A 19052-nucleotide genomic window follows, 5' to 3' on the forward strand; every position below is an offset into this window, starting at 1 on the left:
TATTTCCATCATCCATCCATTTATTGTTTTTCTTTCCATCTATTATCCATCCATTTATTTTCTTTTGATCATCCATCCACCAATCCGTTTATTCTTTTTCTTACATCCATCAGTCCATTGTTCTTTTTTTCCCGTCCATCCAATTTTCTTTTTTCTGTTTCCATTATTTTCTCATTATTTTTTCTTTTCATCCATCTTTTGTCTATCCGTCCATTTATTTTTCTTTTTTCCTTCCATCTATTAATTGTTTGTTTCTCTATTTATTTATTTTTTTCAATTCAATTCAAGTGAGCTTTATTGGCATGAGAGTATTTGGCAGTATTGCCAAAGCATTGACTATTGCATGAACAAAGAACAAATTAGTAAAGCAGCACAACTGCTTTCAACTGATGATAATCAGAAATGTCTCTTGAGCAGCAAATCAGCATATTAGTATGATTTCTGAAGGATCGTGTGACGTGCTGAAAATTCAGCTTTGATCAAAGAAATAAATTACATTTTAAATTATATTCAAAAAGAAACCAGTTATTTTAAATTGTAATACTGTCTATTTCACAACATTTTACTGTATTTGTTTATTAAATAAATGCAGCCTTATTGAGCATATACAACATCTTTCAAAAACATTAAAAATGTCAAACTTTTGAAAACTTTTGTCACTAGTGAAGTGTGCTCCAGTGGTATGTACATTCTGATCAAGTCTTGATCAAAGTTGCTTTAATTGGCTTTCTGATTGGTGGTGCAAGGTTGTTGGCCACTCCCATAAACGTTTGTTTCCAGAGTTTCAGAGGTGTGTGGATATGTTATGTGTGCTTGATTATTCGCTGGTGTTGCACAGACTGACCTTGAGGAATCTCTGGAGCTGAAGTCGGGGAAACTCTTGAGCAAGATCTCATTCTTTCTCTCTGACTTTTATTTGATCGACCTCCTTAAGAAAACAGTTTCCATGGCAACGGGCTGAGGAGCACAACACAGATGAAGGGAGAGATGAACCTTAGAGGATGCAGCCTTTGTCTCTGTCTGCTGAGATGAGAGTGAATCAGCTGCAGGATTCCCGTCCGCTCAGAAAGAGAGAGAGGCCTGTCATCAGAACTCAGACCAGCACGTGATCTAAATTAAAAGCCTTTTCCATCAAATCACCATTATTTCACGATGTTCATGTCACAATTTGAGAGCTGCATATCTGCATACTTTTTCATCCATCCGTCTGTCTACGGTTGTTTTTTCTTTCTTTCCATCCATTCATCTTTTTCTTCCATTCCTTCCATTTTTTTATTTTTTCCATTGATCTGATTTTCTTACCGTCCATCCATCCATCCATTGTTTTTCTTTCTTTCCATCCATCCATCCATCCATCCATTTGTTTTTTATATCGTCCATTCATTTATTGTTTTTCTTTCCTTCCATCCATCCATCTGTTGTTTTCTTACCTTCCTCCATCATCCATCCATCCATTTGTTTTTCTATCTATCTATCCATTCTTCCATTTATTGTAGTTCTTTCCTTTCATCCATCCTCTTATTGTTTTTCTTTCCATCTATCATCCATCCATTTATTTTCTTTTGATCATCCATCCACCAATCCGTTTATTCTTTTTCTTACATCCATCAGTCCATTGTTCTTTTTTTCCCGTCCATCCAATTTTCTTTTTTCTGTTTCCATTATTTTCTCATTATTTTTTCTTTTCATCCATCTTTTGTCTATCCGTCCATTTATTTTTCTTTTTTCCTTCCATCTATTAATTGTTTGTTTCTCTATTTATTTATTTTTTTCAATTCAATTCAAGTGAGCTTTATTGGCATGAGAGTATTTGGCAGTATTGCCAAAGCATTGACTATTGCATGAACAAAGAGCAAATTAGTATTATTATATAATAAACAAAACAAGAATAGATCTATAAATCATTAAGTAAATAATTACATGAATAATTTTTTTTAAAGGAGTCGTATGATGTTGCTAAAAAGAACATTATTTTGTGTATGTGGTGTAATGAAATGTGTTTATGGTTTAAGGTTAAAAAAACATTATTTTCGACATACTGTACATTATTGTTTCTCCTCTATGCCCCGCCTTTCTGAAATGCGTTGATTGCTTACAAAGCTCATCGTTCTGAAAAGTGAGGTGTGCTGTGATTGGCCAGCTATCCAGTGCGTTGTGATTGGCTGAATACCTCAAGTGTGTGACATAAATGTTACGCCCCTTACCATATTGTGATGCCGTCCCGGAGCGATGAGACAAAACCATTAAAACTCATTATAAATGAGGCATTTGTTGCATCCCGTGGGGACATAATTACGGATTATATTGACTTATACTGTCTTTTTACGCATAAACATAAAACCATGTCTGCATTTGTGATCTTTGTGTATGTGGTGTAATGAAATGTGTTTATGGTTTAAGGTTAAAAAAACATTATTTTCGACATACTGTACATTATTGTTTCTCCTCTATGCCCCGCCTTTCTGAAATGCGTTGATTGCTTACAAAGCTCATCGTTCTGAAAAGTGAGGTGTGCTGTGATTGGCCAGCTATCCAGTGCGTTGTGATTGGCTGAATACCTCAAGTGTGTGACATAAATGTTACGCCCCTTACCATATTGTGATGCCGTCCCGGAGCGATGAGACAAAACCATTAAAACTCATTATAAATGAGGCATTTGTTGCATCCCGTGGGGACATAATTACGGATTATATTGACTTATACTGTCTTTTTACGCATAAACATAAAACCATGTCTGCATTTGTGATCGGAGAAAATACTCTACACTGCCCAAAATTCACATTTGAATCATCAGTGGCAAATCCTTTAAATTAAAACGTACTTACTGTCTGTGAGTCAGAACAGCCGGCATTATAGTCTACTCTACCAGGATCAGGAAACAGTCCTCCATAAAATGTGCTGCACACATCTGAATATTTGGGTTGAACTGTTCTGGAGCAGTGCTGTAAATAAAACTTAACCACTGATTTCTAGTCGTGTCCTCTTTTGGAAGACCAACCAAAGTAGTTTCGCTTTCACAACGAATAATAAGAACTGACCTATCGTTTGTCCTTGTCATTTTATCTTCTCTGTTTTTAGGTATAAGTGTAAGCTGTCAGCGCTCCTTTGCTGTAGAAGATAACATTATCTTTACAATATTTCACTCAATAATAACGGTCTTTCTTCAGCACTTTTTACCATCATTTTTGATTGTGAAGTTAATAGTTAGGTGAGTAAATGATATTAGTTATCTTGACCTCACGGCATTGGTATTGTGTTGTGTGTGTGTGATGCCGGTGTTGTCTGTCATTATGTGTCCTGTTCAAACACAAAGGCTCAGATAGGATGTTCAGTAAACATAAATATTAGCTGTAAAACCGCATTAGCAGAACAGCGAGGCGCTAATCTCTCACTCCAGGCTAACTGTGTTTACTGTGTATTTACCCAGCCAGGAAAATAAACTTTGTGCCTCTGAAATAACTGTAACTTCAGCTGACAAACGTGTTGAAGCATGAATATTTCACAGAAGACCCCAGTTTTACCTCTTCAGTCTTATCCTCTCCAGTCTTTTCTTCCTAAGGTGAGACGGAGAGAGAGAAAGAGGGGAGCTTGTCATGAACATGAGCTGTGTGTTGTGTTTCTGCTGAGTTATGCAGGCCAGACCTAATTACCGCTGCAGGAAAGACTTGCAAATGAAACGTGGAATAGCCCTGGTCACACTTTTTAAAGTGCAAAGGCTTCGCGTGCGGCTGGTTGCGGTTTGCAGTGTTTGCTCATGTGGAATCTGCTGGAAATGTTCTTCCTCCTCTCAGATGGCTGCAAATTAGCAAAGATGAATGAAGTGGCTTTTAAACTAATAAGACTCCTGCGCATTGTCGTATTTATTTATTCTTTCTCCCTCAAGTCCACTCACAATGTTAGTCAAGGTTTCTTCCATAAATTCCATTTTCAATCCCCCCCCTCTTTCTGACCCTTTTAATTGTACTGCTTTTTGGAAAAGGCTATTTTTGAAAGACAAGATAGAGAGAGAAAATGGATAATGCATGAAGAAATTTAAGATGTTTTGCTGTAATAGTAATGAAAATCATTTTTAAAATCTGCTGCATACTTTAAATTGTACTTTACAAATGTTCTTTACAATTTATTTTATATTATATTTGATATATTTCATTTATTTTTTTTAAATATTGCAATAATGCTACTAAGAAATTAATAATAATGTGCTTAACTTATGAATATACGGTGGGTACGGAAAGTATTCAGACCCCCTTATATTTTTCACTCTGTTAAGTTTTATAGTTTTAAATTTTTAATTTGCATGTGAATGACACTTGAATAGAGTTGTTTTTTTTTTAAGTGTCAAACAATGTCTAAGACATACATATGACCAAGAACGTCAAAAATGTCCTCAGCAATAATGATTAAATTATTTTAATTAACTATGCCTTTGCTTATTTTCAGGTTTTGTATTAAAAGCGGTTTTATACTATAAGTTATGCATAAGTTATTAACTTTCTCTCTTACTTGCCTATCTTTAATGTTACATAAATGACATTTGAATGGCTTCCTCAGCAGGTAATGTGACATTTTCTAATACGCTGCACAGGTTTGATTCCCACTGCTTGTTCAAGGTTTTTTACTGCCTTTTTGTTGTGTTTTGAATCTTAAATGAGTTTTTCCCCTCCGTTTCATTTCTTGGCAATTTATTTCTGGTTAATTGCATGTTATATTGACCCCAATTCCCGCATGTGGGAAAGTGTAAGTATCATTAGATTCCTTTAGTGTGTCTCTGACTGCTGTAATCAGATTGGAGAAATATTGATGTCTCAAACACGGTGCTCGCCACATTACTTTCTGTCAGAAGTGCTGTTAATGAGGAATGCTTTTTGGAATTGCTGCACGTCTTCTCTCGGTGAAGTTCCTCAGAGTGACTGTAATGTGTGTGTGTGTGGTTCATTTTGAAGGGTTTATGGCCCTTTAACAGCAGCTCTTTGCTCCTGTCAGCGTTAGATAAATCAACATTGTATTTGGTCCGGACCAAAGCTAGTGAACTAGTGGACTTTCGTGGTGTGAATACAACCAAAGAGTCTACTTTAATGTTTCAAATAACTTATATGAAATATGGGTGAATTAATATGTCATCGTCATTCAACATAACACATTTATGTAAAAATCAAACGATGTGCTTATTCTGACCTGCACTTATCAAAATATATTACTATATATTACTGACAAATGGGTAAGATGTAGTAGATGCAGCAAATATTAAAGATTTAAAATTTCAATTAATTAGTATTTTGGTGCTGCACTGTGATCCATAAATAGTCTTTTAATGTCATCTGATTCTTGTTGTAAATATGCCTTAAAAGATGTTTTGGTTCAGTATATGAACTACTGTTACACTGAATGCTATTTTTGGTGGGTTTCTTCTGTAAATCATGGTAAAGAAGTTATAATTTTTTTTCTTAGAAGAAAATAAAATTGTACAGGACACATTATGTACAAAAAAGCAACATTTGTTGCTATATTAAAAGTTATTTATTTATATTTAATAATTATATATATATATATATTAGGGCTGTCAAAATTAACCTGTTAACGCAAATTCATTTTAATGGCACAAATATTTTTATTAACGCGCGATTACCATAGTGCGTGTTTTCTGTTTGACCCATGGCCTGGCCCGTAGTTGGAGGAATGGAGATGCACAGTGTTGCCAATTTAGCGACTTGTCAGACCCCTTTAGCGACTTTATTTATTTATATTTTTTTTTCCAAAAAAACAAAACACCTAGCGACAAATCTTTAGGGTTTGCCCTTAGTTTCTTTGACTCGTGGGTACTGCCGTGTGAGCGTGAGGGGTCTCTTTCCCGCTGTGTGCACACCTCTCTCAGCGTCTGCTCTGATCAGCGAGCGACTGAGAGGAAAAGTTATTTATTTATATTTAATAATGATATATATATATATATATTAGGGCTGTCAAAATTAACCTGTTAACGCAAATTCATTTTAATGGCACAAATATTTTTATTAACGCGCGATTACCATAGTGCGTGTTTTCTGTTTGACCCATGGCCTGGCCCGTAGTTGGAGGAATGGAGATGCACAGTGTTGCCAATTTAGCGACTTGTCAGACCCCTTTAGCGACTTTATTTATTTATATTTTTTTTTCCAAAAAAACAAAACACCTAGCGACAAATCTTTAGGGTTTGCCCTTAGTTTCTTTGACTCGTGGGTACTGCCGTGTGAGCGTGAGGGGTCTCTTTCCCGCTGTGTGCACACCTCTCTCAGCGTCTGCTCTGATCAGCGAGCGACTGAGAGGAGCAGCGCTTTCAGTTAAAACAGATATGTTGCTTCTCCAATTTTACATGCAAGTGTAGCCGAAATCACAGCATAGCTATTGTCTTCATCTTATGTGAAGCCTATTTTATTTCGTCAGATGATGGATCGAATCGATTATAAATCAGGATTTTTGTGCAGATTAACATCTTGGAAGGGAGAGCTATGTAGTCTTAATGGATCGCGTCAGTCACTATTTCATATTCATTCCATTGTCTGACAACAGAAACAGCAAAATATATAAATGAAAACAGTTTTGAGAATTTAGCTGCATCAAAATACAGAATGTGGGCACAGAGAGGCAAACAAATGTAATAATAAGTAATAAATGTACATTTTGCATGTTCAGATGAAGTAAGCTGCCCTGTCGTGTGAATAGTGTAAACAGGCTTGTGTTAGTAAATTGCTCAGAGCAAAGAAAAGAAGTAATGGGAGCCTGGTATTTCTATGTTCTTTTTTCATGTGTCTAATAGATATGAACAAGAAAAACATCTATGACCTTTGAAACATGCCTAGTCTTCATGCTCTATGTTGACTATGGTTTCACTAATAATAAACATACATTTGCATAAAGCATCCATATTTGTTCATGCCCATGTTGATTAGAGTATTAAAAACTTGAAAAGTGTGAATTTAAGGTACATTTAGAACAGATAAAAATGTGTGATTAAGTTGCGATTAATCACAAGTTAACTCATGACAATCATGCGATTAATTGCGATGAAATATTTTAATCGATTGACAGCCCTAATATATATATATATATATATATATATATATATATATATATATATATATATTTATAATCATAAAATAAATTAAAAATGTATAAATGCATTAAATGTTTGTTACATATTTCTGCATGTTGTCGTCATGTCTGTTTCATCCCAAACTTTGTGACTCTTCTTTAGGATTTCCTTATGGAGACGTTTATCATGTTTAAGGATCTCATTGGGAAGAACGTGTATCCTGCCGACTGGGTCATAATGAACATGATGCAGAATAAGTAAGTAGATGTGCTCAGTACTGTTTGCTAACTAGTGTTCCCTATAATGCTGTGTTTCTATTGGTCAGACCCTTTAATCGCCAGAGCAGAAAGCAATCTGTGATGTTGTTTGTCAGCACTGTTTTCTGCAAGTAAAATGGGTTGCCGGTGAGGTTTGATGTTGACTTAAATGAACTAGTTGAAATGCTGTTCATTCATTTAGCAAGTTTCTTCTTGCTTAGTTGAGCTGATTTTCTGTTTTTCGTTTTGCGCTGGAGTAACATCAGAAATGTGCAGTCGTGTAGAGGGAGCATCGCTTACATTAACTCTCTCTCCCTTCAACACATGCTGCTGTTGCTTAGAAACAGCAGTCAGAAATGGCCAAGAATGTGCGAATATTTTATTTTTTTCCCATCAGTGCAACATCAGTTAGTGTGTGTGTGTTGGGCAAGTAGCATTTCCATGTGCACCTGCGTGAATTCGCTCTGTTCTCGCTCTATCAGAAGTGTGGCGGCTGCTGAAATGAAAGCCTTGAATTATGAATCTCTGTGTGTGTGTGTGTGTGTGTGTGTGTGTGTGTGTGTGTGTGTGTGTGTGTGTGTGTCTCTTGTTGTGTTTTGTTTTATTCATGCTATTCTCAACTCCTCTGCCAAACCGCGTCCAGCGTGACTGTGAAGATGAAGGTTTAGCGCTCTTTCACAGCCAGCAGGAAGTCAGACCTGAATTTCCTGTCGCAGACTTGGAGAGTTTTCTGAGAGTCCCTGATCCGAAGCAACCGTTTTGTGTGTGTGTGTGTGTGTGTGTGTGTGTGTGTCTCTTGTTGTGTTTTGTTTTATTCATGCTATTCTCAACTCCTCTGCCAAACCGCGTCCAGCGTGACTGTGAAGATGAAGGTTTAGCGCTCTTTCACAGCCAGCAGGAAGTCAGACCTGAATTTCCTGTCGCAGACTTGGAGAGTTTTCTGAGAGTCCCTGATCCGAAGCAACCGTTTGCTTGTTTCACAGCGTAATTGTCATGTTTATATTGAGGCAGAACAGTGCTGGGTAGTTACTGAAAACATGTAATTCCAAATATTTAGTACGTGTTCTGTAATGGATTACGTTACTAACTACAATTTTTGTCATGTAATTTGTAATCAGTATCTGACTACAATTTGTAAGTAATCTACCAGCACTAAGCAGGCAGGAGTTCTTTCTTTTGCTCATAATTATTCTTATACCAACTATTTTTGCCGCCTAACTTACGTGAATGATGCCTCAAACCGTGTGTCTTGTTGAGGACATCGCAATGAATGCACTAAAAATCTGTGATCTGCTGTTGGAAATAAAGTGCTGATCTTCAGATGTGCGAAGGTGATGAGAAGTTCTGATGTTCAAACAAATAAGATCTTCTGTAAAGTTCTGAGTTATTTTCCCATCTATCTGTGCCAGTATTGTAGACATACTGTATGATACAGGCTTCTCCGTGTGACTGACACATTCCTGATGTGTTCCTCTGCTGTGGAGCAATGCTGCTGGGATTGTGTTGGATTTGATTGGCGCAGAGGTTGGGGGTCAGGCTTTCATATTGGAATTCATAGAGTCTGGCAGCAGCCACCTGCGTGCCGGAGCGCTGATGGAAGACCCTCCACCCGCAGGTGTGGGAAAGTGGAGTCAACAGGTGCATGAGACCGCGGGAAAACAATGTACAGTCACCCTCTCTGTAACGCACTGATGGAGGCGGATAAGCACTTGTTTGGTGTGCCCTGCTGCTCACTGGCTCCATTTTCACACACCGACAGCAATGTGACACAGCAACTCCATTCACAGGTGAAAATCATCTCATTTCATTTCAATATTATTAATGATTTAACTTGACTAATATTTTAAAATTAGAATTGTTCATGTCATACACTAAGTAGTATTTTTTTTAATTAAATATTATATTTTTCATAAAATATTAAAATTTTTACATTGTTTTTTTTAATGAAATGAAGTATTTAAGATTAAATTAGATTAAATACTGGTTTAATGAAAATTTATTTCAGTTAATATTTAAAAAATGTGAATACTGTTGTTCATGTTATACATTATTTGTGTCCCTGCAGCACAAAAGCAGTGTTAAGTCGCTGGGGGATATTTGTAGCAATAGCCAAAGACACATTGTATAGGTCAAAATTATTGATTTTTCTTTTATGCCAAAAATCATTAGGATATTAAGTAAAGATCATGTTCCATGAAGATATTTTGTAAATTTCCTACTGTAAATATATCAAAACTTAATTTTTGATTAGTAATATGCATTGCTAAGAACTTCATTTGGACAACTTTAAAGATGATTTTCTCAATATTTAGATTTTTTTGCACCCTCAGATTCCAGATTTTCAAATAGTTGTATCTCAGTCAAATATTGTCCAATCCTAACAAACCATACATCAATGGAAAGCTTGCTTATTCAGCTTTGAGATTGTGTATACATCTCAATTAAAAATAAATTGACCCTTATGACTGGTTTTGTGGTTCAGGTTCACATTTGTCTACAAAGCCTTAAATTGACTCCCTTTTCACTCTGAGAGCAATGAGACGCAGCAACTTGATTCACAGGTGAAAATCTGATTTTTTTTTTATTTTTATTAAATAGTTACATGAAATTCCAATAAATTTTATAAATAAATTGATATTATAAATACATTTAAATTTAATCAACTAATATTTTAAAATTTAGAATATTATTGTTCATCATACCCTGAGCGGCATTTGTCTACAAAACCTTATATTTATGCTAGAACTGGTTTATTCTGGGTGTTTGGATATTAAATGGCATGTACAAAAAAAAAAAAAAGAAAGAAAGAAAAGAAACTGTAAAATTTACTCAAAAATATGGCACTTTGTATATGAGCGGGTTCAGGGGATGCTTTTTGTTTTGTTGTAGCATCTTGTCGTGGTGTACATACATGCTCGTAATGAACAGGCCTGTACTGTGGACTGCCGGGAATGCACCAGAAATAGTGTTTCTATTTCTTCCCGAAGGTGATTAACACCTTCAGTCATATTCATCACAGAATGCAGGCGATGTGGAATGAAGACACCTGCACTCAGATAATGGACAATGCTAGATTAGATTTCTCGTGATGTGCATGTGTTTGTGTTTATCCAGGTGAATCAAGACTTTTGTTAATAAAGTGGCTGGATGTGTTAGAGAAGAGTCCTATTATTACAGGTGTGATACTGACAACTGTGTGAAATTACAAAATCTACCAGTCACATTATTATAATGTGAAAGTGTGGATTTCAGATTTATGGTGCAAATATGGATGTGGTTTTCGAGCGTTTGTGAGCATTGCTTTGTTCATGTACATTTAGTGTATAATCTGTTTTCCATATATCTTTACTTCTATGCATAGTAATGTTTTTTGTGCCGTCTTCACACGTCACAAGCTCTCTCGTTTCCCGTCTGGATTAACTATGCCAACTCTGAATTAATTTTAAAATCAGTTGACGTTTGAGCTGCAATCTTTGATATGTGTTTGTTGTTTGTTTCAGAAAAGTGTCTCAGGTTACTCTGAAATGTGATCCTGCAAGTTTCGAACATATTTTTTATCCCAAAACCTGTCATCTCTCCAACACTTCTCTCGTTAGGAATGAACTGCACCTGCGTGTGTGTGTTTATTTTGTATTTTTTATTAATATTTATTTATAATACACTACCTTTCAAAAGTTTGAAGTCAGTAAGATTTGTTTCTGAAAGTCCCTAATGCTCAGCATGCATTTATTTGATCAAAAATACAGTAATAATTTTTAATATTTTTGCAATTTTTTTCTTTTGTAATGTATTTTATTCCTGTAATGGCAAAGCTAAATTTTCAGCATCCATCTTAATCCCACATTAATGCATGCTTGCTGTATAAAAGGAAGATTACATCATGTCTATATACTAAAGCACACACATAAATAAAAAAAAAAATATATATATATATATATATATATATATATATATATATATAAATGCCTCCTTGCTAAATAAAAAAAATAAGTAGTTTATGAATGACTGTCACCTGGAACTGATCAATTTAATTTATCAATTTAGAATTGATTCAGCTCTGATAATTATGCAGGGAATATTAATGAGCATGTTAATATTAGTCAGCTTGTAATCCTATAATGCACTCGTGAATTGAAAAAGCAGACAATTCATTCATTTTTTGTAATTTTATTTGCCCTTATTCTCGTTTTTCGTTCTGGGAAAACTGTTCCAAACGGCTGCAGTTCACTCCAATCACACAATTACGTGCTTTTCTCATTTTCCTAACCAGAAGAGAACACCACCATTTTTACATTTTACATGAGTATCAAATGTCATATGCGTTAAAGAACAATATGAAATTAATTTTAAAAGCTTTTTCTCTCTAGTTCAACAACTCAAACTGTGTTAGGTTTCATGGTGAAATAGCATGCACCATTTCTTATTTTTATTTTAAATAAAAGATCTAGATAGTTTTAAAAGTATTCTCTGCTGCATTTATTTAATCAAAAATACTGGAAAAACGGTCTTCAGTGTCACATGATCCTTCAGAAATCTTTGTAATATGCTGATTTGCTGCTAAAGAAATATGATTATTATCAATTGCTTATTAGAATATTGCTTTGTTGGCTTAGCCACATGCTAATTTTTTTTCATAGTGTCATGTGTTGGGTTTGTTTTGCTGGACTCCACAGTGTTCGTAGAATTATCTGTAACTCCTAGGGTAACTTAAAAGATGCGGCAGATTTAATTATGAGCTGTACTTCAATTTTAAGGATAATTACATGGCGACTTTGTCTTGATGACAAGTTGGGATGTGTAATGGAGTCTCGGCGCTCGTTCCTTTGAGCCCAATTACCCATAATCCAGAGCTTCTCCTCCAGAGACGTTGTGTAAGGTCTCAGTCAGAGAGGTGGAGCGTCAGTGGAAGAGTGAACTGAAGTTCAGCACACTATCAAACACATGCAGTCATGTCTGCGGAAAAACGTGTCAGACTGCAACTTGCAAATGTTTCTTGGGTCGAATTTAGGGCTGTCCAGGTAAAAGCAATACTTACGCGTTAATGCTGTGCCGTTAAAGCAGGTTCTATTTTTGACCCTATGAACCACCTGTAGTTCAAGCCAGGGTTGCCAGATCTGTGGTTTTCCCTTTAGGAAGCATCGTTTGTAGCGCATTTCCTATCCAATAATCGCAAAGATCTGTGTCCTTTGTTGCTTCTGAGCTTTCAAATCCTGTACAATTTATCACAAAGTTCAAACAATAAATGCAGTTTTGGCGCTCTTAAATGTGGCGCAAAAGATGGCTGTAGCCACTTCAGTTCAAGCGGCAGCGCAGTGCTAGTCTCTTCCGCTTTAATACGAGTCATTGCTCAAAATAAACAAGAATGAACATCAGAAGGTATGTTGAAAGGTACAGTATAATTTACTGTAATGTATCACGTCTCATATACTGTAATCGCTCAATCAGCGTTTCAAATGAAAGAAAGACGTTAAATAAAACCGCTTGTGAACTATATGTCTCTTAACATTGCATTTACCTCAGGAAAGTCAAAGGGGTCATGTGATGATGCTGAAAATAACATTACATTACTTTGTGTGAATGTTGTGTAATGCAATGTGTTTACACGGTTCAAAAAACACATTATTTTACACACACCCTACATTATTGTTGCTCCTCTGAAATGCATCGATCTTTACAAAGCTCATCGTTCTGAAAAGCGAGGTGTGCTCTGATTGGCCAGCTATCCAGTGCTTTGGTTGTTTACTGATCTAAATGAAAAGAGTTGAACACTTTGAGTTAATAGTTTGTTTGAATCACTGAACTTAATCAAGAGTGATTGAAATGATTGTGGAAAACAGCAGTGCTGTAATGCTTTGCGGTGTCTGGTGTTTAGTTTTGCTCACTTTTACCGCTAGTCACATTTTGCCCTTCTGTTCTGCTGTATTTGCTCAGCTGCTTTCAGATACATACAGTGATGCTATCAAAGTTCAAGTTTGTAGCATTTTTGTGAGTGTTGGACCTCTATCTGGGATTGGCGACCTCAGAAATGCATATGATGGCTCTGTCGTTCAGGTAAAGGTCGTGTTGTCATTTAGTGCTTTATTTTATGTGGTATTTCAGAGTGAGAGGGAGCACGTCGGGCCTCGGGCCTTGAAACCAGACGTTGGGAATTCATTTAGAGAGCATTTTCAGCTGAGTCACTAAAGGTTAAAGAAGGAAGTCACCCTTAAAGAAAGATGGAAATACTCTGTGCTGCTGTGTGATTCTCAGCGGTCAGTTTAATTATAGCAGCATGTTTGATATGAAGAGCTGGCACTGATATCAGATGAGTGTGGGATGTTTCTTACTTATTTAATGCTTCTCTGAAGTAGTGCAGATTCCTGTTGAATTATTTCCCAGATGCCATTTGACTTTCTGCACGTGAGTTTCGCAGTCTTCTCTGATTTTCTTTTTTCTTTTATTTAGATTTAGATCAAAGTTGGGTTTTCTCTATTTTTGAGCTTAAAAAAATAGACCCTTGAAAATGAAAATTCAGTCATTATATACTCACCTTTAAAGATTAGTTTGAATAATTTTCAGAAAATAGGACTTTAATTTTATCCAATTTATACTGTGGAAAAAGTATACATATGAATACAATTTATACCGTGAAAAATTATAACTTTTTTTATATATTTAATATACTTTTTTATAATAGTATAATTGTGTAAAATATGTTTTTGGAAAATATTTAGTATTACATTATTATTTTTATAACAATATATAATAATATATTTTAATATTATTTTTTTGTGCTCACTATAGTTCTGTAGTGATGGATGTGTGAGAATTTTTATATTGTTATTATTACGTTGTTGTTATTACGCTATTATTACATTGTTGCAGGTTTTTTTTTCTTTTTATTTATTTATTTTACTTTTTTTTGGTAACACTTTATTTTAAGGTGTCCTTGTTACATATGTCACATGTACATACTACTATAATAACAGGAAATTGTGCATAATTACATGCAAGTAACCCTAAACCAAACCCTAATCCTAACTCTAACCATATAGTAAGTACATGTAATTAATTAATATCACCCAGTAGTTAAATGTGTAATTACACTGTAACAAGGGCACCATAAAATAAAGTGTAACTTTTTTTTTTCTTTCCTTGGACCCCAGTTTGAAAACCCTTGGTCTAAACTGCTAGTTAACTAGTCGATCTTAAGCACGCTTTGTATAGGCCTAATCAGGTTTAGGTTGACCAGCCTGACCATCTTTATGAATAGTGCTAACTGAATCGCTAGCATGATGATTGAACGGTAGCATGTGACATTTGGATTCTATCAGTCAGATGATGAATTCTGAGGGAGATCTTTCTTTTATGCTTGAAAAATAATTATTTATCAGATCACAAAAGCTAAATTGCAGTGATATTATTTGATGAATCGGTCTGGCAGTGGAGGTTTGACCTTGCTTTATCTTTAAGCACAAATAGTCTATTTATTCTAGCATGTTAATGGATGCTGATGGCTATCGCGGCTGCTTTCTGAACTCAATTAGCAGCGTGATTGTGTGATAAACTCTCATTAGCATTAAAGCTAGAAGAGCGTGCAGATCATCCGGCAGGAGTGCGCAGATTTCCTGATAGCGTCATGCTACAGATAAATGAAGGCTGAGAAATGCATAATTTTAGTTGTTAATCAGACAGAACGAGCTTATTCGTATGATGATGACAAATTCTTCATGATTGACTTAGAATACTGTGGCGTGATGAGGTTTCCAAAAGCTTAAATTTAGCCGAAGTTCAGAATGACCTGTTAGCGCTATTTAGGATTCAGAATCGCACAGGCAGCTTGTATTATTTATATTTTTCCATCGCTCAAATCTGAACGTCTTTGTGTGCCGTTTTCAGTTGAGGACTGAGAACGAGAGAAAATAGCGCCTTATGTAGTGCACAAGGTGCTGTGGATTAGTGTGGATGTGTGAGGGGAACGGCGCTCCGCTCTGGCTCTCTAATGGGTTTACTGTAATCACTTTAGGAAGGGTTTTATCCCGTGTGCCGTTCTGACCCATGCATCTATCCCGCACACCCACTCCACCGCTGACACCACACCAGGGATCATTTAGCAAGTGTTGTTATTTTTTTTAATTTTAGAGAGCTAGCTGGAAACCAGCAGTGTAGGAACTTTACTAAACTTCTCCGGCTTCACTCATGAATATTATTTATTAATGATGCAGTGGCATAGTACATAGTATAGTGTTGAGTTTTTGGTTTGGTTTTAAAGTTTCGTATTAAATGTTTTTTTTTTTTAGAGCAAGCAACATCAAATACTTAAAACATAATTTTACATAAAGTAAATATAGCTTTATATTTTATATAATGTTAATATATAAAGTTAATATAAATATAATTTTATATATAATATAATAATTTGATCACATATTTTTGCTTGAAGACTTATAGGTCAAATTTGATTTAATTTAAAGCAATAATTTGTTCAATTCAATTCAAGTTTATTTGTACAGCGCTTTTCACGATACAAATCATTGCAAAGCAACTTTACAGCAAATTAAGTTTCTACAATAAAACTTAACAGGTAGCCAGTGCAGAGACTGTAAAATTTGGTGTAATATGATCATATTTTCTTGACCTGGTAAGGACTCTAGCCGCTGCATTTTGGACTACCTGTAGCTTGTTTATTGAAGATGCAGGACAACCACCTAACAGTGCATTACAATAGTCCAGTCTAGAGGTCATGAATGCATGAACTAGCTTTTCTGCATTAGAAACAGATAACATGTTTCACAACTTGGCAATGTTTCCAAGATGGAAGATTGCTGTTTTTGTAACATGGGAAATATGATTTTCAAAAGACAAGTTGCTATCTAATATATCACCCAGATTTTTGACTGTAGAGGAAGTAACCGTACATCCGTCTAGTTGCAAATTGTAATCCACGAGATTCGGCGTACTGTCTTTTGGTCTGATTTTTTGTGGTTATAAACACATACTGAATAATAGCAAAAGTCACATTTGATTTCATATCATCTAGTTAGAATTCATTTAAAGCCTCGTTGCAGTATTTGATGTATTTTATTTTTTCTTATTTTATTGTTTTACTTTATTTTAGATATTTTTATTCATGATTTCTTTATTACTTGTTTTTAATTATTTTTATTTAATGATTTTTTCTTTTATTTGATATTGTATCTATCTTTCGATCTATCTATCCATCCATTCATCCAGAATTCATATAAAGCTGGAAAAGTGTGTCAATAATAAAACCTATCTTATCTGTTGTTCATTGCTTTTATGCTACAGCAATATGATGAAAATATCAGTTGGAGATTAACAGTTAATCAGGATAGTTTTTTACCAAGTGTTGTAGTTAGTCTAATGTTTTTTATAGAGCTTTTATGATTCATAGCAGCATAGCAGTATGAAACAATATAGCATGTGTGTTTATTGCCATCTTACAGTATCTTTGAAATCAGCTCAACCAATCAGTTTGTCTGTCTGTGGTAGTCATGTGGGAATAATTGGCTGTTCCTGTACTTCCCATGATGCATTGCGTTAGTCCTTACTACGGCCGTCCCCAGGGTTTTTGTGCAGTAAACACTGTTTCTCTGTAATATTCCTTCTGGAGAACATCTTTCCTCAGCACGAGCGGATGCTCTAAAGAGCCCAGAGCAGCCGGTGCGTCACGATAAGTGTGCGTGAGTTTCCTGCAGGCCATCAGGTAGACCCCGCGTGTCTCTGAGGACAGCAGCAGACTTCAGCATCGGCAGCTCTTCAGTGGATCATCGTGCCGCGTGTTCACTGCAGCAGAAAATTGCCTGAGATGAGGAAAGTGAAAACCGGGAATTTAAGAAACTGAGAATTTGCTCTCCTGGAGGGATGTGGAGCAGCAGGTGAAACGCTGATGTTAAACGTGAAGAAACACACTCCGTTCTGTCTGCACTCACCATTTCCTACGAACAGCACCAGTTAGTGCTGTTTGCTAATGCTTATTCTTAATTCTTATTCTTATTTATTTAATTTATTTTTGTTTTTTGCTGTGATGTTTTTTTTTATTAGGCTTTATTTTATTTTGGTTTAATTTTGATATTTTGTTTTATTTTATTTTAGAAATTGTTTTTAGAAATATGAATTTTATTTTTTGTTTATATTGTTTTATTTAAGTTATTTAGTTATTTAACTTAAGCATGTAACTTGTACCATGTATTCTTATTCAGCATTTATCTATTATTTTATTTTTTTATTATTTATAAATGGATGTCTATTTATTTAATTTCCCAGACAAAGGTTTAGAAAAAAAATCAGGAATTTATTGGTTAAAAATCACGGATATCCTAGAATCACTCAGAACACCTTAGCAACCACTATTTTTTTTATTAATTTAGTTTAATTAAATTTTTTAATACTTTTTCCCAGGCAAAATCTGTAATTTGTTTAAAAAACATGGAATCCCTGAAATCATAAAACCTTAGCAACCACATAGCAACCACCGAGGTGATTTTCTTTTCTTCTTTTTTTTTATGGGCAAACACCACTCATGCTTCCTTTTAGAATATGCAAAAATCTAGTTTAGGCATCATTATTACTCATTACCACATATTTGAGTCGGTTCCATTTTGGCGGCCGTCATGTTTTGTCTGTTATGTTTTCCCTGCGGATGTTTGAACGCTGTTAACATGAGTAATCAGTTTACATATTCATAGCTGTGATGACTGAAAGCGTGACTCAGGGATGTTGTAAAACAGAGCAGAAATGTGAAGCGGTGATGTAGAGTCTCTGTGGGAAGACGGCGGTGACTCTCTGTCCTTTGTGTCGTCTGCAAATGCAGCTTCAGCGCAGGCCAAATCTCTGTAAGTGGCAATCAAGCTGCTCGCTAAAAGCCTCCCACCGCTCTTAATTATTAATATTCATTTCCTGTTCAGACAGGACTACCTCATCTTCCAGACTCACGCTAGAATCATCGTCTTCTCCGTCTCCCTCGTTCTCTCATCAGTCCTGTTCAATGACACACACCGTTTGCAGGAGACATTAGTAGACACAGCTACTTCTTTCTCTTTATTTATTTATTTATTTATATTTATAATTCACTGGGAAAGTGTGAAAAAGTAATTGGTCAAAACGTGTATTTATGTTTAAGCATTTTTATTATTTGTTTATGCTTTTATTTGTGCTTTATTTATTTGTTTATTTTTCTTTCATATCTATTTATGTATTAATTTATTTATTCAATCACTTATAAATGTATGCATTTATTTATGTATGTATCTTTATCCTGGATTCACAAAAGACTGGAAAAGTCTGGAAAATTCAGAAATGTTGAACAAACAAAGTGTGTTATTTATTTATTTATTTATTTTCTGTTCACAAAAGACTGGAAACATGGAAAAAATAATTGGTCAAAAATTGTGGAATTCATTCATATTTATTTATGCATTGATTCATTTACAGTGGTGTGAAAAAGTGTTGGCCCCCTTCCTGATTTCTTTTTTTTTTTCATGTTTGACGCACTTTAATGTTTCAGATCTTCAAACAAATTTAAATATTAGTCAAAGATAAGTAAACACAACATGCAGTTTTTAAATGAAGGTTTTGATTATTAAGGGAAAACAAAATCCAAAACTACATGGCCCTGTGTGAAGAAGTGTTTGCCCCCCTGTTAAAACTGTGGTTTATCACACCTGAGTTCAATTTCTCTAGCCACACCCAGGCCTGATTACTGCCACACCTGTTCGCAATCAAGAAAT

The 19052-nt window shown here is 35.2% G+C and overlaps 1 protein-coding gene across 1 annotated transcript in view; it reads left to right on the forward strand.

The window, feature by feature from the left end:
* Window positions 1–3490: 3490 nt before the first annotated feature.
* The window catches only part of LOC107582199 (dedicator of cytokinesis protein 1-like), an 87934-nt gene continuing 72372 nt past the window's right edge, over window positions 3491–19052 (forward strand). The window contains exons 1-2 of the mRNA XM_016267951.1: window positions 3491–3559; window positions 7229–7323. Coding sequence (XP_016123437.1) covers window positions 3491–3559; window positions 7229–7323 — 164 coding nt within the window. The remainder of the gene's footprint in view (window positions 3560–7228; window positions 7324–19052) is intronic.

The sequence above is a fragment of the Sinocyclocheilus grahami genome, unplaced genomic scaffold (assembly GCF_001515645.1).
Source record: "Sinocyclocheilus grahami isolate Dianchi unplaced genomic scaffold, SAMN03320097.WGS_v1.1 scaffold41.1, whole genome shotgun sequence".
Classification (NCBI taxonomy): Eukaryota; Metazoa; Chordata; class Actinopteri; order Cypriniformes; family Cyprinidae; genus Sinocyclocheilus; species Sinocyclocheilus grahami.